Source organism: Monodelphis domestica, chromosome 7 (genome assembly GCF_027887165.1).
Source record: "Monodelphis domestica isolate mMonDom1 chromosome 7, mMonDom1.pri, whole genome shotgun sequence".
Classification (NCBI taxonomy): Eukaryota; Metazoa; Chordata; class Mammalia; order Didelphimorphia; family Didelphidae; genus Monodelphis; species Monodelphis domestica.
Window position 1 is genome coordinate 13,277,151 of NC_077233.1, and position 19,170 is coordinate 13,296,320.

The 19,170-nt window shown below is 38.1% G+C and overlaps 1 protein-coding gene across 1 annotated transcript in view; it reads left to right on the forward strand.

The window, feature by feature from the left end:
* SCN11A (sodium voltage-gated channel alpha subunit 11) overlaps nucleotides 1-19,170 on the forward strand; it is a 130,893-nt gene that overhangs the window by 58,424 nt on the left and 53,299 nt on the right. The window contains exon 15 of the mRNA XM_056804223.1: nucleotides 18,249-18,344. Within this exon, the coding sequence (XP_056660201.1) occupies nucleotides 18,249-18,344 (96 nt within the window). The remainder of the gene's footprint in view (nucleotides 1-18,248; nucleotides 18,345-19,170) is intronic.

Here is a 19,170-nt window from a genome sequence, read left to right on the forward strand (position 1 = left end):
GAGTCATGAAGGCTTCTCTTCATGAGTTCAAATATGGCTTCAGACACTTACTAGCTATGTGACCTTGGTCAAGTCACTCAATCCTGATTGCCCGAGTTTCCTCATCTATAAATGAGTTTAAGAAGGAAATGGAAAACCATTTCAATATCTTTGCCAAGAAAACCCCCAATAGAGTTAGAAAGTGTTGGATACAACTGAACAAAAACAACTTCCAAGGAAAGAGGATAAGTCTCACTGTACTCAGACCTAGCTGTCAGATCTTGTTTGAAGATTTGTGTGCAATTATAAGTGTAAAGGCTTTCATAAGCTGAAAGTATCCAGGAGAGGGCATTCAGGTGTGGGAAGGATCTTGAATCCATGAAAAATGAGGGCTAGTTGCAGGAACTAGGGATGGCCAGTCTGGAAAAGAGAAGGCTCAGAGAATATATTAGCTGTCTTTAAGTACGTGGAGAATTGCCACACGAAATCAATCAGTTAACAAGAATTTACTAAGCATTTGTTGGGCATTAAATGATAAAAAAGATGATTTCAAAAAAACCCTAGAAAGACTTACATGGACTACTACAAAATGAATTCAGGAGGACATTGTACACAATAACAGCAATACTGTATGATAAACAATTGTGAATAGCTTAGCTATTCTTAGTAATACAGTGATCCAAGATAATTCCAAAGGACTCATGATGAAAAATGCCATCTGCCTCCAGACAAAGAACTGATGGAGTCTGAATGCAGACTGAAAAATAATATATTTCACTTTCCTTCTGCATTTGTAGCTTAGTTTTTGTTTTGTTTAAGTTGTCTTCCACAAAATAACTAATACAAAAAAGTTTTACCTTATTATTCATATAAAATCTGTCTTAGATTGTTTGTCATCTCAGGGAGTTGAGAAGAGGGTAGAAAATTTGACTCAAAATTTTAAAAAAGATTAAAATTTGTTTTTACACATAATTGGAGGAAAAATAAAATGCTTTCAATGGGCATTATGCTAAGGGTACAAAGAAAGGCCAAAAAAAAGTTCTTCTTGTCAAGGATCTTACATTCTAACAAGGGTTGCTGACAGTATCAGGAGTAGACAAAAAGTCACAAATATTCTAGCACAGGGTTTCTTAATCTGGGATCCACGAACCTAGGTTCAGGGTCCAGGATCTGGGACAGTTTCTTTATTATTTTATAACTATATGTCAATGTAATTCATTTTCTACCTTCACCAGCTGCCAAAGTTGGTCATAACCTAAGCCTTAATCTAGATGCTGGGAGTACCTGGAAAGGTTTCCTTGTAGAAGGTGGGATGGGAACTGAGGTTTAATGGTAACCAGGGATTCTGAGAGTCTATGGGGAAGAAGGGAGAATTTTCTGGAAATTTACTTCTCCTTGAGCTTTGTTCTGGGAAAAACAGAACAAAATGAATGAATGAAAAAAAATTTCAGTACCTAGTAGGAACCAGGCACTAGACTATAGATATAGATATAGATATAGATATATAGATAAAGGCATAAATTCCAAAGTGAGGCCAGTCCTGCCTTCAATGAGCAGGGAGATACAGCACATAGAGAGGAGTGGCAGGGGAGAGAGTTTGGGCTAGAGGAGTTATAGGTATGATGAGTGCAGGGAGCCATAGGGCATGTGATTGCCATGTCTTTCCAGAAGCAATGTTAGTATGGAGTTGATTACTGATCCCAGAGCAGGAGGTGAGAAGCTGGGTGTGGATTTGGAGGGGAGGATGTTATACAGTTGGTGGCAGGGATGGTGGCCAGTTATCCATGGTGGATGAATATCAACTATAGTCTGGGGCCAGTTAGATATAGTGAGTCAGGTGAGTTTACATTCATTTATTAATCAGGACAGTTCAGACCTATGGTAAGAGTTCCAAAGCTATGTGGATTACTTACATGAGGGAGGAGAATCTGGTTTTTGGAGGTCTGGTCTGGGGGGTACCATTATAGGGTGAGAAAAGGGAGGCAGAGATGGTGAAAATGGCAGCAGGCAGTTGGTTTCCAAGATAAATAAAGGCAACTTCAACTACCTGGGACCAAAATCTCCAGGAGACTAGTAAGAGGGAAAGGTGAATAGGTGTGGGTTTCGTTTTAATACAAGCTCAGGTCCCTGGGTCTTTGCTGCCCATAGTATAATGGGTATTGGTGGGGAAGGTACTTCAATTTACAGGGTTTTTAACCACTTTTTTTTAAAGATTCTGGGTATCTTGGGCCCATGGAGATAGCTGAAATTGCTTTATCTCTGGCACATAATTTCTGTTATAGAAAGGCCCAAGAGGTTAAGAAAAAATGTCTAGTCTTCCATTTTATTTGTCATATGTAAGAACTGAAATAATATTTCTACCCAGACATTTATTTTATAAAGTTTATTGGAAAGGGTAGACAATCATTCCTATAAGTAACCTGACCATGTGATCCCTAGTCTACCAGTCTCTTCCTCCCTCCCTTCACCTGTCTACTCTGTTCCCAACTTCTTCCTTCTCTGTTCTCTTCTTGGTTCTTCCCCAAGAAGCCCATAACCTTGACTTTTATTGACGTACAACACATATATAGATGCAATCCTGATGAAACTGTGTTATGTCAGGAATGTTTGATGAATAGGTCAAGCTACTCACAATTTCTTTGCCCACACCTGTAGGTTCCACCATACTGAGGGGAGTTCCCACACTGAGTACAGATGTTTGGGTGTGAGTTTTGATTTTCCTCATTGGAATAACTATTTGTCCTATTATTATCATTATTCCTGAAACTTCTATCCCCATTTTCCTGATTTCTCTACTTACAATTCATAATTACATGATCCCCTTTCCACAAAAATAACATGTTATTGGTTGTTTTGTGGATTCTTGTAAGGGAGCTATGATCTCTCCTTGCTTTACCTTTATAACTTTTTCAGTTAATTCTTTTATTTTCTTCCTCAATGTCTCTACTAAAGTAGCATTCTCTTTATCCTTCTCACTCTGTTTAGCAGTCAGTTCCTTTATTTCCTTCCATAATGCTGCCACTAAATCAGTGTTCTCCTTCTCCTTTTCCTTATGTCCCTCAAAAGCATAAACTACCACTCTTTTCAAGTCTTCAAGGTTCCTAGTAGGCTAATTTGGACAGTTAGTATCATCTGTGGTAACTGATGATTGGCCTGTGTTCTGGAGTTCAATGGAGTGCATTGTGGTGAGACTGGTAGGGGAAGGGGGTGGGGTGATTGAATGGGGCTGGGCAATAGGTAGGGAGGCAGATTGAAAAGATTGAGGCTGGGGTTCAGGGTGGGATGAAGAGGAATGGGGAGAGACTGGGGGCAGGATGGAGTGGAATGGGGGAGGGGCTGGATGGGGTGGAGAGGAGGGGGTGGGATGATAGAGTGTGTTTCTTGCTAGATTTCACTGAAGGAGTTAAGCTACAATGGTTTCCTCACTGGAGGGGATGGTCAATTTATCAACATGATATGCCCACAAGAACCAGTATTTATAATCTTTGGAATCTTTGTTTTAATGGCTAACTTCAAATATTTTAAGATCTTGAAGTCAAAAGAGCCATATTTTGGCCAGGTAAAAGACATGTCCATCCATTCCTTACAAAGATTTCTAGTTTCTTTCTTTGCCATCCAATTCTTCTTAGGTAGATTGGGATCACGCCAGGAATTTAAAAAAGGTATGCAGGGGTGAATCAGGAGGAATATTTCCTGATTTCCCTTGATGTGTTGCAGTATTTCCCATATTGTCTACTGTCCCATATTGTCTGTATGTCTTATTTTAAGCTAGTCTGAGTATTGCTAAATGGTCAGCTTAAACAATGAAAAGTTCCTAAAACATAAAAAAAGGAGACACAAAGTTCTTCAATGTTACTGTGAAAGGCAATAAGAGGATGTTTAAAACAAAAAGCTAATTAATTAATAACAACATGCAGTTATTATAATTATTGATGATGTTATTAATAATATGCATTTATTATGGTTGTTATTAATAATTAACAACCACAAACCATAAACAACAAGTATAAATAATCAATAATAACTATTAGTGATTAATAATAGGAGTGACTAATAATATTTATTGAAAATTAATAAATATTGTTATTGATAGTATTACATATACTATTGTATTCTAAAATTATTCCTTAATATTGCATGTAATTAATTTGATTTAATGTTGGCTTTGTTCAATTTTAGAAATTTGGTTTTAATTTAAATTCAATATTATTAATATTTCCTATTAATAATTTTTTAATTTACAATTTAATAGCATTATTTTAGATCACTAGTAGCCATAGCAAAGGAATTCTTTTTATTTTCCTACAGTTTTAATTCTCAACAGTAGGTGGTGCTACAAATGCAGGTAGTGTGGAAGGCACCTGTGGGAAGACCTCTCAAAGCAAGCAGTCAGATAAAGAGAAAGAAAAGAATTATGGTTTTTGATATGCTAAAGAAGGCAGGCACTCTGCAAGGAAAGGTTGAGAAAATGTGGCTTTTGATATGCTAAAGGAAGACAGGCAGTCTGCAAGGAAAGTTTGAGGGTGGGGGAGGGCAGAGGAAAATTCCAAGAGAACTTCCTTATAAAAATGCAATCTGAAGAAACATGCTAAGGAGGGAAGGGAAGAAAGAAAATAATTCCAAAAAAAAAAACAACACTTCCTCTTAGCCCAGTTTTAAGGATTGTTTTGGAGGGGAAGGGAGAAGGGAAAGAAAAATGGAGTTAAATCCCTTCCCCTCCCCCAGAGTGAACAGTCACATTTTTTTCAAAATTGGAGGGGCAGGGAGCACCTAATCCTAGTCCACAGTCTGGAAGGACCCCTAGGATTAATTTAATGGGTAAAATCTCAGTCCTGTTTGGAAAGGGGGGTGTTCCCATGTACTGGGCTATGCTGATCGCATGCCTGGGGAGAGTGTAGAGGCTGGGAAGAAACAAGAGTCTGCATTTTTTGCACCTGGGAAAGTCAAACTGTCAAGGGGTATGTTGAATCCTGCCCTTTAATATAAAGCAGTCACTCCACTACCTGGGTCCCCGGTTCTGTTTTGGTCAAAAAGTATCCTTTCCCTTCTCTACTGCCCCAGGGAGCCCCCAACTCTACCCCAGGATTAATGTGAGTGGTGTCTCTTCACTCAGCACAGCACCTAGCTGAGCAAAGTGGCAGTACAAGCCAGTAGTTTCACACACCTGGGGAAGTCAGGGGTTGGGCTGTGCTGTGCTCCAGCCAGGACTTTACTGACCCACCCTGGGCTATGGTAAAAGAACAGGGGTGGCAAAACACATGGGAGGGAGTTTTCTCACCAATTCATCTGAAGATGCACTTAGATGATTATGTTTCTCTGCTCCTTTTCTCAGCATTTCATTCTCAGCATTCTCACCATTTGTGAATGCAGCAAGGTGCAACTGAGTTTCTATTCTTAAGCTTTACTAAGCACTCACTCAAAACTTCTCAGAATAAAATTAAAGGTCCTAAAGTCCCATCTAGTCACTACTTTGTAAGAATTGAAATAATATTTCTACCCAGATATATATTTTATAAAGTTTATTGGGAAGGGTAGACAATCATTCCTATAAGTAGCCTAACCATGTGGTCCCTAGCCTGCCAGTCTCTTCCTCCCTCTCTTCACTTTGCTGCTCTGTTCTCAACTTTTTCCTTCTTCGTTCTCTTCTTGGTTCTTCCCCAAGAAGGCCAAAATCTTGACTTTTATTGATGTATCGCACATATACAGACACAAACCTGGCAAAATTGTGTTATGTCAGGAATGTTTGATGGATCGGTCAAACTACTCAGGAGGGGGAAGGGATAATCTTCCTTGACACACATATAACCCAGAAATCTACTTTTTTTCTGATTTGGGTTATAGACAGAAACATTTTTGAAATTATAGAATCCAATTTTGGACAGAATAAACACCTAAGAGGATTAGAGTGCTCATAGATTTAGTTTTGGATAGGATTTCAGAGATCATGTAGTTCAAGCACCTCATTTTACAAAAGATATACTCAGGGAGGGAAAGTCATTTGCCCAATTTCACACACACACACACACACACACACACATTAAGTAACAGATCTCGAATGTATCCCCAAGTCTTCTAACTCTTAAAATGAATATTCTTGTCATCAAAATTATATGGTATTACCTAAGTGTATAAATGGGGATTTTGAACCCTAGACTTCATTTCCCAGAAGTCCTTGGTATTTCCCAGAATTCCCTATAATCTCTCCTGTGTCTCCATGTTGACAAGATCACAATTGGTATTTAACTGGCACTAACACCTCCCATGCTCTCTCTCTCTCTCTCTCTCTCTCTCTCTCTCTCTCTCTCTCTCTCTCTCTCTCTCTCTTCCTGTGTGACGTAGCATGAGCAGTGATGGTGGTAAGGTGGGGAAAATTAGAAAATGGCTAACCAGCCATGGGCACGTGGTTTTTATTTTGTGACCCCATTTATTACTTGATATCTAATGATCCTTAATAAACCTCACAAAATATAATAATTTTATTATTAGAGATAAAATTAATTTTTAGTTTGGCAACCACTGGTCAGATGAGAACTTCTCAAAATAATTTTTTAAAGATAGCCTAGATAATTTTTTTAAGCCACGTTTCTCCTGCCAAGGCTTTTAGCCCACCCTCACAAAGCAGCTTCTCCTGATTCAGCTCATTCCTGCAGCTAAATCCCAGCGACTTGCTTTTCTTGCTCCTGATCCTGCTTCTTCTGCTGGCTCCTGCCTCCAGCCATCCACTCCTGACCTTGACCCAGATTGCTCACCCATCCCCAGCCCTGGCCCTGGCCCTGGCCCCAGCCTCAGGCCCCCGCAACTCTACTCCTGATCTCCCGCCTATGATCCAGATCGCTCATCCAACCCCAGTCCTAGCCCCAGGACCCAGGCTGCTGGTAATCACAAACCAACTGGTAAAAACTGGGGTGTTTTTTCCTTAGAATACAATTAGCCTCCACATGGTGGGGGACCTTGGGATGGGGCAAGGAGAAGGAAGAGAGTTTTCCAAACAGAAAGTCGATTACAAGCATGGTGTATTTTATGAGAGAGCAGTGCATTACCTATTTCAAACAACTTCCAGATTCAGGATGTTTTTTCATGAAGGCACTGATACTTTTCTTTATCTTGCCTGAGTTTCAGGAAAGAAATTAATCTCCCTGCAACTCTTTACCATTCTGGCCTGCCCAGTCTCTCAGATTAATTCAGTTTGAGATTCCTAAAACCCATGTTCTCCCTCACTATGGGCGATCCCACAGTGCTGATAAAAGTAATCTCAATGGATAAAAAACTGAACTTTAAAGAGATTGGAGGTGAAATTTTTAAGACTTTTCAGACAACAATTTTTTTTTAAACATTATTTTATTTGGTCATTTCCAAACATTATTCATTGGAGACAAAGATCATTTTCTTTTCCTCCCCCCCCCCCCACCTCTCCCATAGCCAATGCGCGATTCCACTGGGTATCACATGTGTTCTTGATTTGAACCCATTTCCTTGTTGTTGGTATTTGTATTAGAGTGTTCATTTGGAGTCTCTCCTCAGTCATAACCCCTCAACTCCTGTAGTCAAGCAGTTGCTTTTCCTCGGTGTTTCTACTCCCACAGTTTGTCCTCTGCTTGTGGATAGTGTTTTTTTCTTCTAGGTCCCTGCAGATTGTTCAGGGACATTGCATTGACACTAATAGAGAAGTCCATTATGTTCGATTGTACCACAGTGTATCAGTCTCTGTGTACAATGTTCTCCTGGTTCTGCTCCTTTCGCTCTGCATCACTTCCTAGAGGTTGTTCCAGTCTCCATGGAATTCCTCCACTTTATTATTCCTTTTAGCACAATAGTATTCCATCACCAACATATACCACAATTTGTTCAGCCATTCTCCAATTGAAGGGCAACCCCTCATTTTCCAATTTTTGGCCACCACAAAGAGTGCAGCTATGAATATTCTTGTACAAGTCTTTTTACTTATTGCCTCTTTGGGGTACAAACCCAGTAGTGCTATGGCTGGATCAAAGAGCAGACATTATTTTATTGCCCTTTGGGAATAGTTCCAAATTGCCCTCCAGAGTGGTTGGATCAATTCACAATCCCACCAGCAATGAATTAATGTCCCTACTTTGCCACATCCCCACCAGCATTCATTACTTACCTTTGCTGTCATGTTAGCCAATCTGCTGTGTTTGAGGTGATACCTCAGAGTTGTTTCGATTTGCATCTCTCTGATTATAAGAGATTTAGAACACCTTTTCATGTGCTTATTAATAATTTTGATTTCTTTATCTGAAAACTGCCTATTCATGTAACTTGTCCATTTATCAATTGGAGAGTGGCTTGATTTTTTGTACAATTGATTTATCTCTTTGTAAATTTGAGTAATTAAACCTTTGTCAGAGGTTTTTATGAAGATTGTTTCCCAATTTGTTGATTCCCTTCTGATTTTAGTTGCATTGGCTTTGTTTGTACAAAACCTTTTTAATTTGATGTAGTCAAAATTATTTATTTTACATTTTGTGACTCTTTCTAAGTCTTGCTTGGTTTTAAAATCTTTCCCTTCCCAAAGGTCTGCCATGTATACTATTCTATGTTCTCCTAATTTATTTATAGTTTCCATCTTTAAGTTCAAGTCAGTCACCCATTCTGAATTTATCTTGGTGTGGGGTGTGAGGTGTTGATCCAAACCTAATCTCTCCCATACTGTCTTCCAATTTTCCCAGAAGTTTTTTTATCAAATAGTGGATTTTTGTCCCAAAAGCTGGGATCTTTGGGCTTATCATAGACTGCCTTGCTTACCCCAAGTCTATTCCACTGATCCTCCTTTCTGTCTCTTAGCCAGTACCAAATTGTTTTGATGACCGCTGCTTTGTAATATAGTTTGAGATCTGGGAGTGCAAGGCCCCCTTCCTTTGTATTTTTTCCATTATTTCCCTGGATATCCTTGATCCTTTGTTCTTCCAAATGAACTTTGTTATGTTTTTTTCTAAATCAGTAAAAAAAAATTTTGGAAGTTCAATGGGTATGGCACTAAACAGAGAAATAAGTTTGGATAGGATGGTCATTTTTATTATATTTGCTTGTCTTACCCATGAGCAGTTAATGTTTTTCCAATTGCTCAAGTCTAGTTTTAATTGTGTGGAGAATGTTTTGTAGTTGTGTTCATATAGTTCCTGTGTTTGTCACGGGAGATAGATTCCTAAGTATTTTATTTTGTCTAAGGTGATTTTGAATGGGATTTCTCTTTCTAGTTCTTGCTGCTGAGCTGTGTTGGAAATATATAGAAATGCTGATGACTTATGTGGGTTTATTTTGTATCCTGCAACTTTGCTAAAGTTGTTGATTATTTCAATTAGCTTTTTGGTTGTATCTCTAGAATTCTTTAAGTAGACCATCATGTCATCTGCAAAGAGTGATAACTTGGTCTCCTCCTTGCCTATTTTAATGCCTTCAATTTCTTTTTCTTCTCTAATTGCTACTGCTAGTGTTTCTAGTACAATGTCAAATAATAGAGGTGATAATGGGCATCCTTGTTTCACTCCTGATCTTATTGGGAATGCATCTAGTTTATCCCCATTGCAGATGATATTAGCTGATGGTTTTAGATATATACTGTTTATTATTTTTAGGAATGACCCTCCTATTTCTATGCTTTCTAGTGTTTTTAATAGGAATGGATGTTGTATTTTATCAAAGGCTTTTTCTGTGTCTATTGAAGTAAACATGCGATTTTTGTTGGTTTGCTTGTTGACATGTTCAATTATGTGGATGGTTTTCCTAATACTGAACCAGCCCTGCATCCCTGGTATAAATCCTACTTGATCATGGTGGATGACCCTTCTGATCACTTGCTGGAGTCTTTTTGCTAGTATCCTATTTACGATTTTTGCACCTATATTCATTAGGGAGATTGGTCTATAGTTTTCTTTCTCTGTTTTTGACCTGCCTGGCTTTGGAATCAGTACCATGTTTGTGTCATAAAAGGAATTTGGTAGAACTCCCTCTTTGCTTATTATGTCAAATAGTTTGTATAGAATTGGGATTACCTGTTCTTTGAATGTTTGACAGAATTCACTTGTGAATCCATCAGACCCTGGGGATTTTTTCTTAGGGAGTTCTTTGATGGCCTGTTGGATTTCATTTTCTGATATGGAATTATTTAAGAATTCTATTTCTTCTTCTATTAGTCTAGGCAGTTTATATTTTTGTAAATATTCATCCATATTGCCTAGATTGGTATATTTATTGCCATACAATTGGGCAAAGTCATTTTTAATTATTGCCTTAATTTCCTCTTCATTGGAGGTGATGTCCCCTTTTCATCTTTGATGCTGTTAATTTGCTTTTCTTCTTTCCTTTTTAAAAATTAGATTGATCAGTACTTTGTCTATTTTGTTTGTTTTTTCAAAGTACCAGCTTCTAGTCTTATTTATTAGTTCAATAGTACTATCACTTTCAATTTTATTAATTTCTCCCTTAATCTTTAGGATCTCTAGTTTGGTTTTCTTCTAGGGGTTTTTAATTTGTTCACTTTCAAGTTTTTTGATTTGCATTTCCAATTCATTGATCTCTGCCCTCCTTAATGTGTTAATATATGCACTCAGGGTTAGGAATTTCCCTCTGATTACTGCTTTGGCTGCATCCCATAAGGTTTGAAAGGATGTCTCACCATTGTCATTTTCCTCGATGAAATTATTAATTGTTTCTATGATTTGTTCTCTAACTAACCGATTTTGGAGTATCATATTGTTTAATTTCCAATTAATTTTTGATTTGGTTCTCCATGTACCCTTACTAATCATTATTTTTATTGCCTTGTGATCTGAAAGGGCTGCATTTATTATTTCTGCTTTTCTGCATTTGTATGCCATGTTTCTGTGACCTAGTGTATGGTTAGTCTTTGTGAATGTGCCATGTGGTGCTGAGAAGAAGGTGTATTCCTTTTTGTCCCTATTTATTTTTCTCCATATGTCTATTAACTCTAATTTTTCTAAGATTTCATTCACTTCTTTTACCTCTTTCTTATTTATTTTTTGATTTGATTTATTTAAATTTGATAGTGTTTGGTTCAAATCTCCCACTAATATGGTTTTACTGTCTATTTCCTCCAATTCTCCTAGTTTCTCCATTAGAAATTTGGGTGCTATACTATTTGGTGCATACATGTTGATTAGTGATATTTCCTCATTATCTATAATCCCTTTTAACAAAATATATTTACCTTCCCTATCCCTTTTAATCAGGTCTATTTTTGCTTTGGCTTTGTCAGATATCATAATTGCAACTCCTGCCTTCTTTCTATCAGATGAGGCCCAGAAGGTCTTCCTCCAGCCTTTAATTCTGACCTTGTGAGTGTCTACCCACCTCATGTGTGTTTCTTGAAGAAACATATGGTAGGGTTTTGGATTCTAATCCATTCTGCTATTCGTCTACGTTTTATGGATGAGTTCATCCCATTCATGTTCAAAGTTATGATAATCACTTGTGGACTCCCTGGCATTTTGATAACTTCCCCTAATTCTGACCTTTATTCTTTAGCTATAACCTTTTAAGCCAGTGATTTACTTTAAATCAGTCCCCCTATTCCCCTCCCTTGATATGTTTCCCTTTCTAGCCCCTCCCTTTTTGTTCCCTTCCCCCCCACTTCTCCTTCCATCCCTTTTTGTTCTCCCTCCCCCCTTCCCCCTTGGTTTTCCCTATTCTTTTACCCTGTTGGATAAAATAAAATTCAAGATCCCAATGGATCTGGATGCTCTTCCATCTCAGAGTTGATTTCTTTGAGAGTAAGGATCAAATAAAAACTCTCTTCCTCTCCTTCTTATAGAATTCTTCCCCTCCCCTTCCCATGTGTATTTTTGTGTGAGAAAGATTATTCTATTTAGGTTTTTTTCCTATTTCTTGGAGTATATCTTAGTACCATCAATGATTCCCCCTCCCTTTTTCTTTCTATCCCCCCTTTCTCCATATCATCTTGATGCCCCAAACTTTTCCTTTGTGTGATTCTTCTTACTACTCTAATGATGCATACAATTTTTGAGAGTTACACATTACATTTCCCCACATATTAATATATATATATATATATAATTTGATATAAAATGTAGTCCTTATAGAAGAGAGTTTGAATAAAAGAAAAAGATAACATTTTTCTCCTTTTCCCTTTCCTTCATATTTACCTTTTCATGTTTCTCTTGGTGTTTGTGTTTGGATGTCAAACTTTCCACAGAGCTCTGGTCTTTTCTTTTCAAACACTTGGAAATCTTGTATTTTGTTGAATGCCCATACTTTCCCCTGGATGTTTATAGTCCATTTTGATGGATAGCCGATTCTTGGTTGAAGACCCAGCTCTCTTGCTTTTCTGAATATCATGTTCCATGCCTTACGGTCATTCAGAGTGGAAATTGCTAGGGCTTGTGTGACCCTGATTGGTGTTCCTTTATATCTAAATTGTCTTTTTCTGGCTTCTTGTAAGATTTTTTCTTTTGCTTGGAAGCTTTGGAATTTGGCAATTACATTCCTGGGAGTTGTCTTTTGGGAATTTAGTGTAGAGGGTGTTCTGTGAATGCATATTTTGTCCCCTTGTTCTAGAATCTCTGGGCAGTTTTCTTTGAAGATATCATGTATTATGATATCAAGATTACTGTTTATTTCTGGCTTTTCTGGTAGACCAATGATTCTCATATTGTCTCTCCTTCCTCTGTTTTCCAGGTATGTCACCTTGTCAGTGAGATATTTTATGTTATTTTCTAATTCTTTAATCTTTTGACTTTGCTTTATTAATTCTTGCCCTTTTTTGATCATTGTCTTCCAGTTGCCTGATTCTGACCTTTAAAGACTGGTTTTCCTTTTCAGTTTGGTCTGACCTGTTTTTTGAGGCTTTGAGCTATTTCTGCATTTGCATATTTTGGTCTCTCAGATTGCTGAGTTCCTTTTGCATTGTTTCCCATTTTTCCTGCCAGAAGGCTTCCATCTTTTTGATAATTTCTGATTTAAATTCTTCAAGAGTTTGTGGAGAATTTCCATTTCCTTTTGAAGGTTTTGGAGCATTTGTTTGTGTTTCCTCTTCTACCTCTTCTGTATTTTGTATTTTTGCTCCATAAAATGTGTCCAAAGTCACCCCCTTCTTATTGCTTTTCTTGGTTTTTGGAGGCTTTTGCGCTTCTGTACTGTTTGCCATATGTATGGTTTTTCTTCCCCTTTCCAGTCAGAAATCTGAGTGAGGAGGACTGGCTCTTAGTGTATCTGTGTGATGGTCCGAGGCTTTAGCCCCAGGCAAATTGTCCATTCTCCACAGCTGCACTGTCTTCCTGGGGAAGCCCAGGGTCTGCCCTCCTCTGCCTGCCGGTATTTCGGGTGTTACTGCTCTCAGTTCCCTCCAGTTGCTTCTCCACTGCCTTACTTCCATGCTCCGAGCCTGGCACAGCACTGTCTGCAAGGTACCTCAGTGCCTTTGCTGGCCCTGAGGTTCCTGTCCTTTCAGAGGGCGCTGCACTCTAAGGGGGAAGGGGTCCTGGCCTCCTTGAGCTCTGAGGGCTCCTGATGGGATTAGGTTCAGCTGTGTTGGTCTGGATATGCCTCGAGGCAAAAACCTCCGGTGAGACTCCAATGGAAGGACCCAGCCAGGGGGCTACAGGCTCCCCCCATCTCTCTCAGGCTGCTTCCCTGCCATCTGTGTTGGATGCCCTGAGACTGGCCCAGGTTTCTTTCAAAGTGTGTCCTTCAGAACAGCACTTTTGCTGACCCTGAGGTTCCTGCTGCTGCTGTGGGCTCAGTGCTCTGGGTTGGGGGGGGAGGGGTCCTGGGACCTTCCTTCTGCCTTCCCCTTAGACCCAAGTGTTTTAGGATTCTGGCTTTTGGGGGGGCGTACCTTTTGATTTGAGTCCAGAAGGAGGGTTCCCTGGCTCTGTTCTGTTGTTAAGTTTGAATTTTAGGAGCATTCGGTTTGTGATCAGTAAGGAAGGGTTTTCAGAGGTCTGAACTTTTGCTTCTTCAAAGCTTCCATCTTGACCGGAAGTCCCAGACTCCAATGTTTTATTAAAGCCTCTGCATTTTTTATTGTATTTTGCTGACTGTTGCGTTTAAGATTTTTGTGGTTTTCAGTTCATATATTAATGTATTCAAAACTATTCTGTTACACTGAATCATTTTAATGTACTGAGTTTTAACTACTGTTATATTCTGTTGCTTTCCCCCTATAACTACTGAACAAATATCATTGAATAAGCCCATATAAAAAAGCAAGCTTTTTTTTTTTTTTTCTATTTTGGCTTTGTATATTGTCACATAGAGGATGAATGGACTTCATCAAAACTGGTTACAATTGTATAACAACCTTTGGAAAATTTAAAGAGCGAAATATCTCAAATTGATTTTAAGGGGTCTTTAGACAGGATTTAAGATTTTTTCCAACAACTTTGATCATTTTGTCTGCCTCTAACAGGAGGTATGGTCCATTTTAGTAGCTGAAGCAAAGTACAATTATAATCCCCACCTCCCAATGGGACATTACAGTCTCATACCAAAGGAGCTGGGAAGTTGATCCTGGGGCATGGTGCCCCTGGATGCCTCCCAAAAGAGGAGCCTCTCTCATTTGTAACTCCTCAGCTCACTTTACCAATTCTTGGTGGCATTTTTATACCCAACATCAACAGTACAGAGGTTTGTTTTTTTTCTAGACCCTCTGCCACATTTTTGTAATGATGGCAGTAATAGATTTCTTTGAAATATCTCAGCCAAGGTTGAAACATTACTACACATGTAAAACTTGTGACAATTATCCATTAGCTTCTAAGGTTTTTTTCTTTATTTGTCATACAGCAGACTCGTGTAAAATATGATAGTGAGTTTGTTTGCAATTGTCATTAAATGGGCTATTACAACATTGGGGATATTGATACTTTTTGAATGTGCGTTACATGCTGTACTACTGTTCTTTATAAAAAAATGTTACTTTGAGAAAATCATTTACTTTGCACTTTCAGTGGATCATGGCCAGGTTTGAAGAGGAAATGTATCTCATTTTTTGTAAGAAACTTTTGTATTCTACATTTTCTTAGCTGACACATTGTGTCAATGATTATAAGCTATATTTTTGATTTTTAAAACTCTTATTATTGTTTTTGCTTGCATGGGCAATATATTATTTTCTCTTCTTTTTGTATTTGAAGCACATCACGATTTTTTTCTCTCCTTTTTGTATTTGAAGCACATGTCACCAGTATTGAGAAGATTTTCTTTAACTTTTTTTGAATTTACAGTAATATAAGTTTAAAATATATTTTCTATAATGTCAATGCATACCCAAAAAGCTTGAGACCATAAAAATGGTGCCATTAATTGTTTAAAAATTTTATGGGACTTTGCTTAACGATTCTGTCTGACTCCAGGACAAAAGAATAGAAAAAAAAAAGCCATTGCACAGTACCAAAGAAGCACAAAGCTAAACTGCATAGTGCCAATCAAGCACCGGGTCAAAGAGACCAACCAATCCCAGTGGGATTGATGAAAATTTTGAGCCAAGACAAGAAGACTTGAACTTGTTTGGGGGGTGAGGTTGTGGTTGTTTAATATGTTAAAGGCAGGTCTTCTTTGTCTCACATTCTACCAAATATCTCAACTTGGGCTCCTACCTGACTCCTATAATCTAGTCCCTTTTCTGTCTTTCATAGTGTGGCAAACTTTCTATAGTCCTGGCTACTGATTGGGTAAATGCATAATTTAATTGGGCCCTTGATTCAAGGACCTATTATAGATTTATTTTTTCCTTTACTTAGAATTTTTACATATAAGGCTTTGATAGTCTATATTTCATCCAGAACTTATTTTTTTATTTGGATTTTTAAAATATTTTTTATTTCTCTTGCCAATTGATTGGCAAGAACCTCATAACTCATCCATGCATCCCTAAGTGATCCCTGTTTTTTTCAATCACCCTCTTCGGGGTGGGGGGTATGTATAAATTATTATTATTCTAAATTGCAAAGTTTAAATTCCTTTTGGGAGTAATTTTAGGATAAGAAACATGCTACCTCTCCGAATCCAGAGAGTAAACTGTTTGGAGAAGGCACCATGAAGATGCCTCCACAGACCACATGCTGCACCAGAAGATCCAGAGTGAACTTTGAGATGTGGTGATTTGAACTGTGTGGATTTTAATGCATTTGTTTTGTATGTAAACTCTTACACCAAAGGGGACTTCCCCCTAACTGGCTTTTTGTCAATGCACCTAGCAATTATTGGTTTTGTTCTCTTTTCATTTTATCTTCAAATTATTGTCATTTCATAGCTGGTATGTTTGCAAGACCCACTGGAGAGACTAGTCTTCTGTGGGTCTCGGGGCGGGGATGTATAAATGGAGATTTTGAACCCTAGACTTCATTCCCCAGAAATCCTTGGTATTTCCCAGAATTCTCTATAATCTCTCCTGCATCTCCACATTGGCAAGATAAGGATTGGTATTTAACTGGCATTAAAGCCTCCCACTCTCTCTCTCTCTCTTTTTTGCATGATGTAGCATGAGCAGTGATGGTGGTAAGGTGGGGAAAATTTTGAAAATGGCTAACTATCCATAGGCATATAGTTTTTATTTTGTATCCTCTTTATTCCTTGATTTCTAATGATCCTTAATAAACCTCATAAAATATAATAATTTTATTAGTAGAGATATACTTTAATTTTTTCATAAGAGACAGAGGCGTAGATCAATGGAATAGATTAGGTAAATGACCTCAGTAAGCTAGTATTCAATAAACCCAAAGACCCCAGCTTTTTGGACAAGAACTTACTATTTGACAAAAAATTCTGAGAAAATTGGAAAACAATATGTGGAAAATTAGGTTTAGATCAATATTTTACACCCTATACAAAGATAAATTCAAAATGGGTCAATGATGTTAAAAATAATGAAATCATAAATAAAGGAAGTGAACATAGATTAGTATACCTGTCAGATCTGTGGGAGAGGAAGGAATTAATTAAGCAAGAGATAGAGAACAGTGCAAAATGTAAAATGAATGACTCTGATTATATTGAATTAAAAAAGGTGTTGTACAAACAAAGCCAATGCAACCAAAATTAGAAGGAAAGCAACAAATCAGGAGAACATTTTTATGACAAAACTCTCTGACAAAGGTTTAATTTCCCAAATATATAAGGAACTAAGTCAAATATACAAAAAATAAAGCCATTCCCTAATCGATAAATGGTCAAGGGGCATGAATAGGCAGTTTTCACAGGATGAAATCAAAACTATCAATAAGCACATGAAAAAGTGTTATAAATCCCTCCTGATTAGAGAAATGCAAACTCTGAGGTACCACCTCACACCTAGCAGACTGGCCAATATGGCAGCAAAGTAAAGTGATAAATGTTCAAGGGGTATGGCAAAATTGGGACTGCTGGTGCAGTTGTGAATTGGTCAAACCATTCTGGATGGCAATTTGGAACTATGCACAAAGGGCTTTAAATGAATGCCTGCTCTTTGATCCAGCCATACCAGTGCTAGGTTTATAACCCAAAGAGATCATAAGGAAAGAGACTTGTACAAAAATATTCATAGCTGTGCTCTTAGTGGTGGCAAAAAATTGGAAAATGGGGGGGGGTCCATAGATTGGGAAATGGTTCTATCTAATGACTATGGAATATTATTGTGCTGAAAGGGATAAAGAAATGGAGGGATTCCATGTGAACTGGAACAACCTCCATGAGCTGATGCAGAGTGAAAGGAGCAGAACCAGGAGAACATTGTACACAGAGACTGATACACTGTGGTACAATTGAATGTAATGGACTTCTCTACTAGCAGCAATGCAATAATCCAGGAAAATTCCAAGGGACTTGTGAGAAAGAACACCATCCACATCCAGAGGAAGTAGGAGTAGAAACACAGAAGAAAAATAACTGACAGATCACATGGGTTGAAGGGGATATGATTGGGGATGTAGATCACCCTAATGCAAATATTAATAATATGGAAATAGGTCTTGATTAATGACACATGTAAAACCCAGTGGAATTGCTCATTGGCTACAGGAGGAGATTGGGAGGAGGAGAAGGAAAGAGCATGAATTATGTAGTTATAGGAAAATATTCTAAATAAAAATTTAAAAAAGAAAAAAGAAAATTAATTATGGTGCTGATCTAAAATTTTATCCTCTAGGATGCATAATAAAGCATTACTACCAAAAATAAAAAAATAGTCTTTTCCCCTTTATCTCTTCTATTTCATGTTGCTTATTAACTTGCTTTGAAACAAATAAGATGTCCAAGAAGAAATCTGACTTGTTTGTGGATTTTTGTGGCAGGCAGAAAAAGAATGTGTCAGTCCTGGAGCCACGAGTGGAGACATTGATGTATTTTTTGAAGATGGCCCTGAATTGGCAGCACCAAAATTAAGAGAGGTAAGTCTATCAGATGAACAACCTAAAAGTAAAATCTACAGGAAACCCTCACATTCTAACTTTCTGCTCGTCTCCTGATAACCCAAAGTGGGAACACCTTGGGAGTAATGCAGGCCAGTGTGGACAACAGAAAGAAAAGGGTTTTTTAAAGAATTGAAATTTGTATTTCTTTTATGACTAAAGCATACAGACTTTGGTGACCGAACCTTCCCTGCCTAGGCCACGAGGCTAGCTTTTCTTTCCATGTTCTTAGGGAGGCAGGAGGAGTATTCTCTATCATGTGGCTCTGTTACTTAGCGGTAGCATAATATAATGAAAAGTCTTGAGTTTGGACTCTGAACACTTGGGTCAAATTCTGGTGCTGCCATTTACTAGCTATGTGACCTTGGGTAAGTCAGTTACCTTCTCTGGGTTTCAATTTCTTTATTAATCAAATGAGGAGGTGGATTTAATCATCTCAAAGATTCCTCCCATCCCTAATGGAGAATGGGACTCTAATGATCTTTTAATGTCCAACTTGGACCATGGAGTGAGGAGAATGGACAAAAGGAAGCATTCCATTAACATATGGATAGTTTATGGTGGTCTGAGCCCTTTTTTTGGAGGTAAAAGGATGCGCTTTCCCCTTCCACAGAATAGTGGCAGTCTCTCGGAAGCCTAGAATGACGATTGTCTTTGTGCATTATCATCTATTGATGTACCCTCATGTGGCTTTGGAGTCCAAAGACTGAGGCGTGCCACAGAATATGGCAATAATAAGACATTTGTATTGCATTGTAAGATCCCTCCTCTCATTTACAAGAACCGCCTGATGATCTCGAGCTTC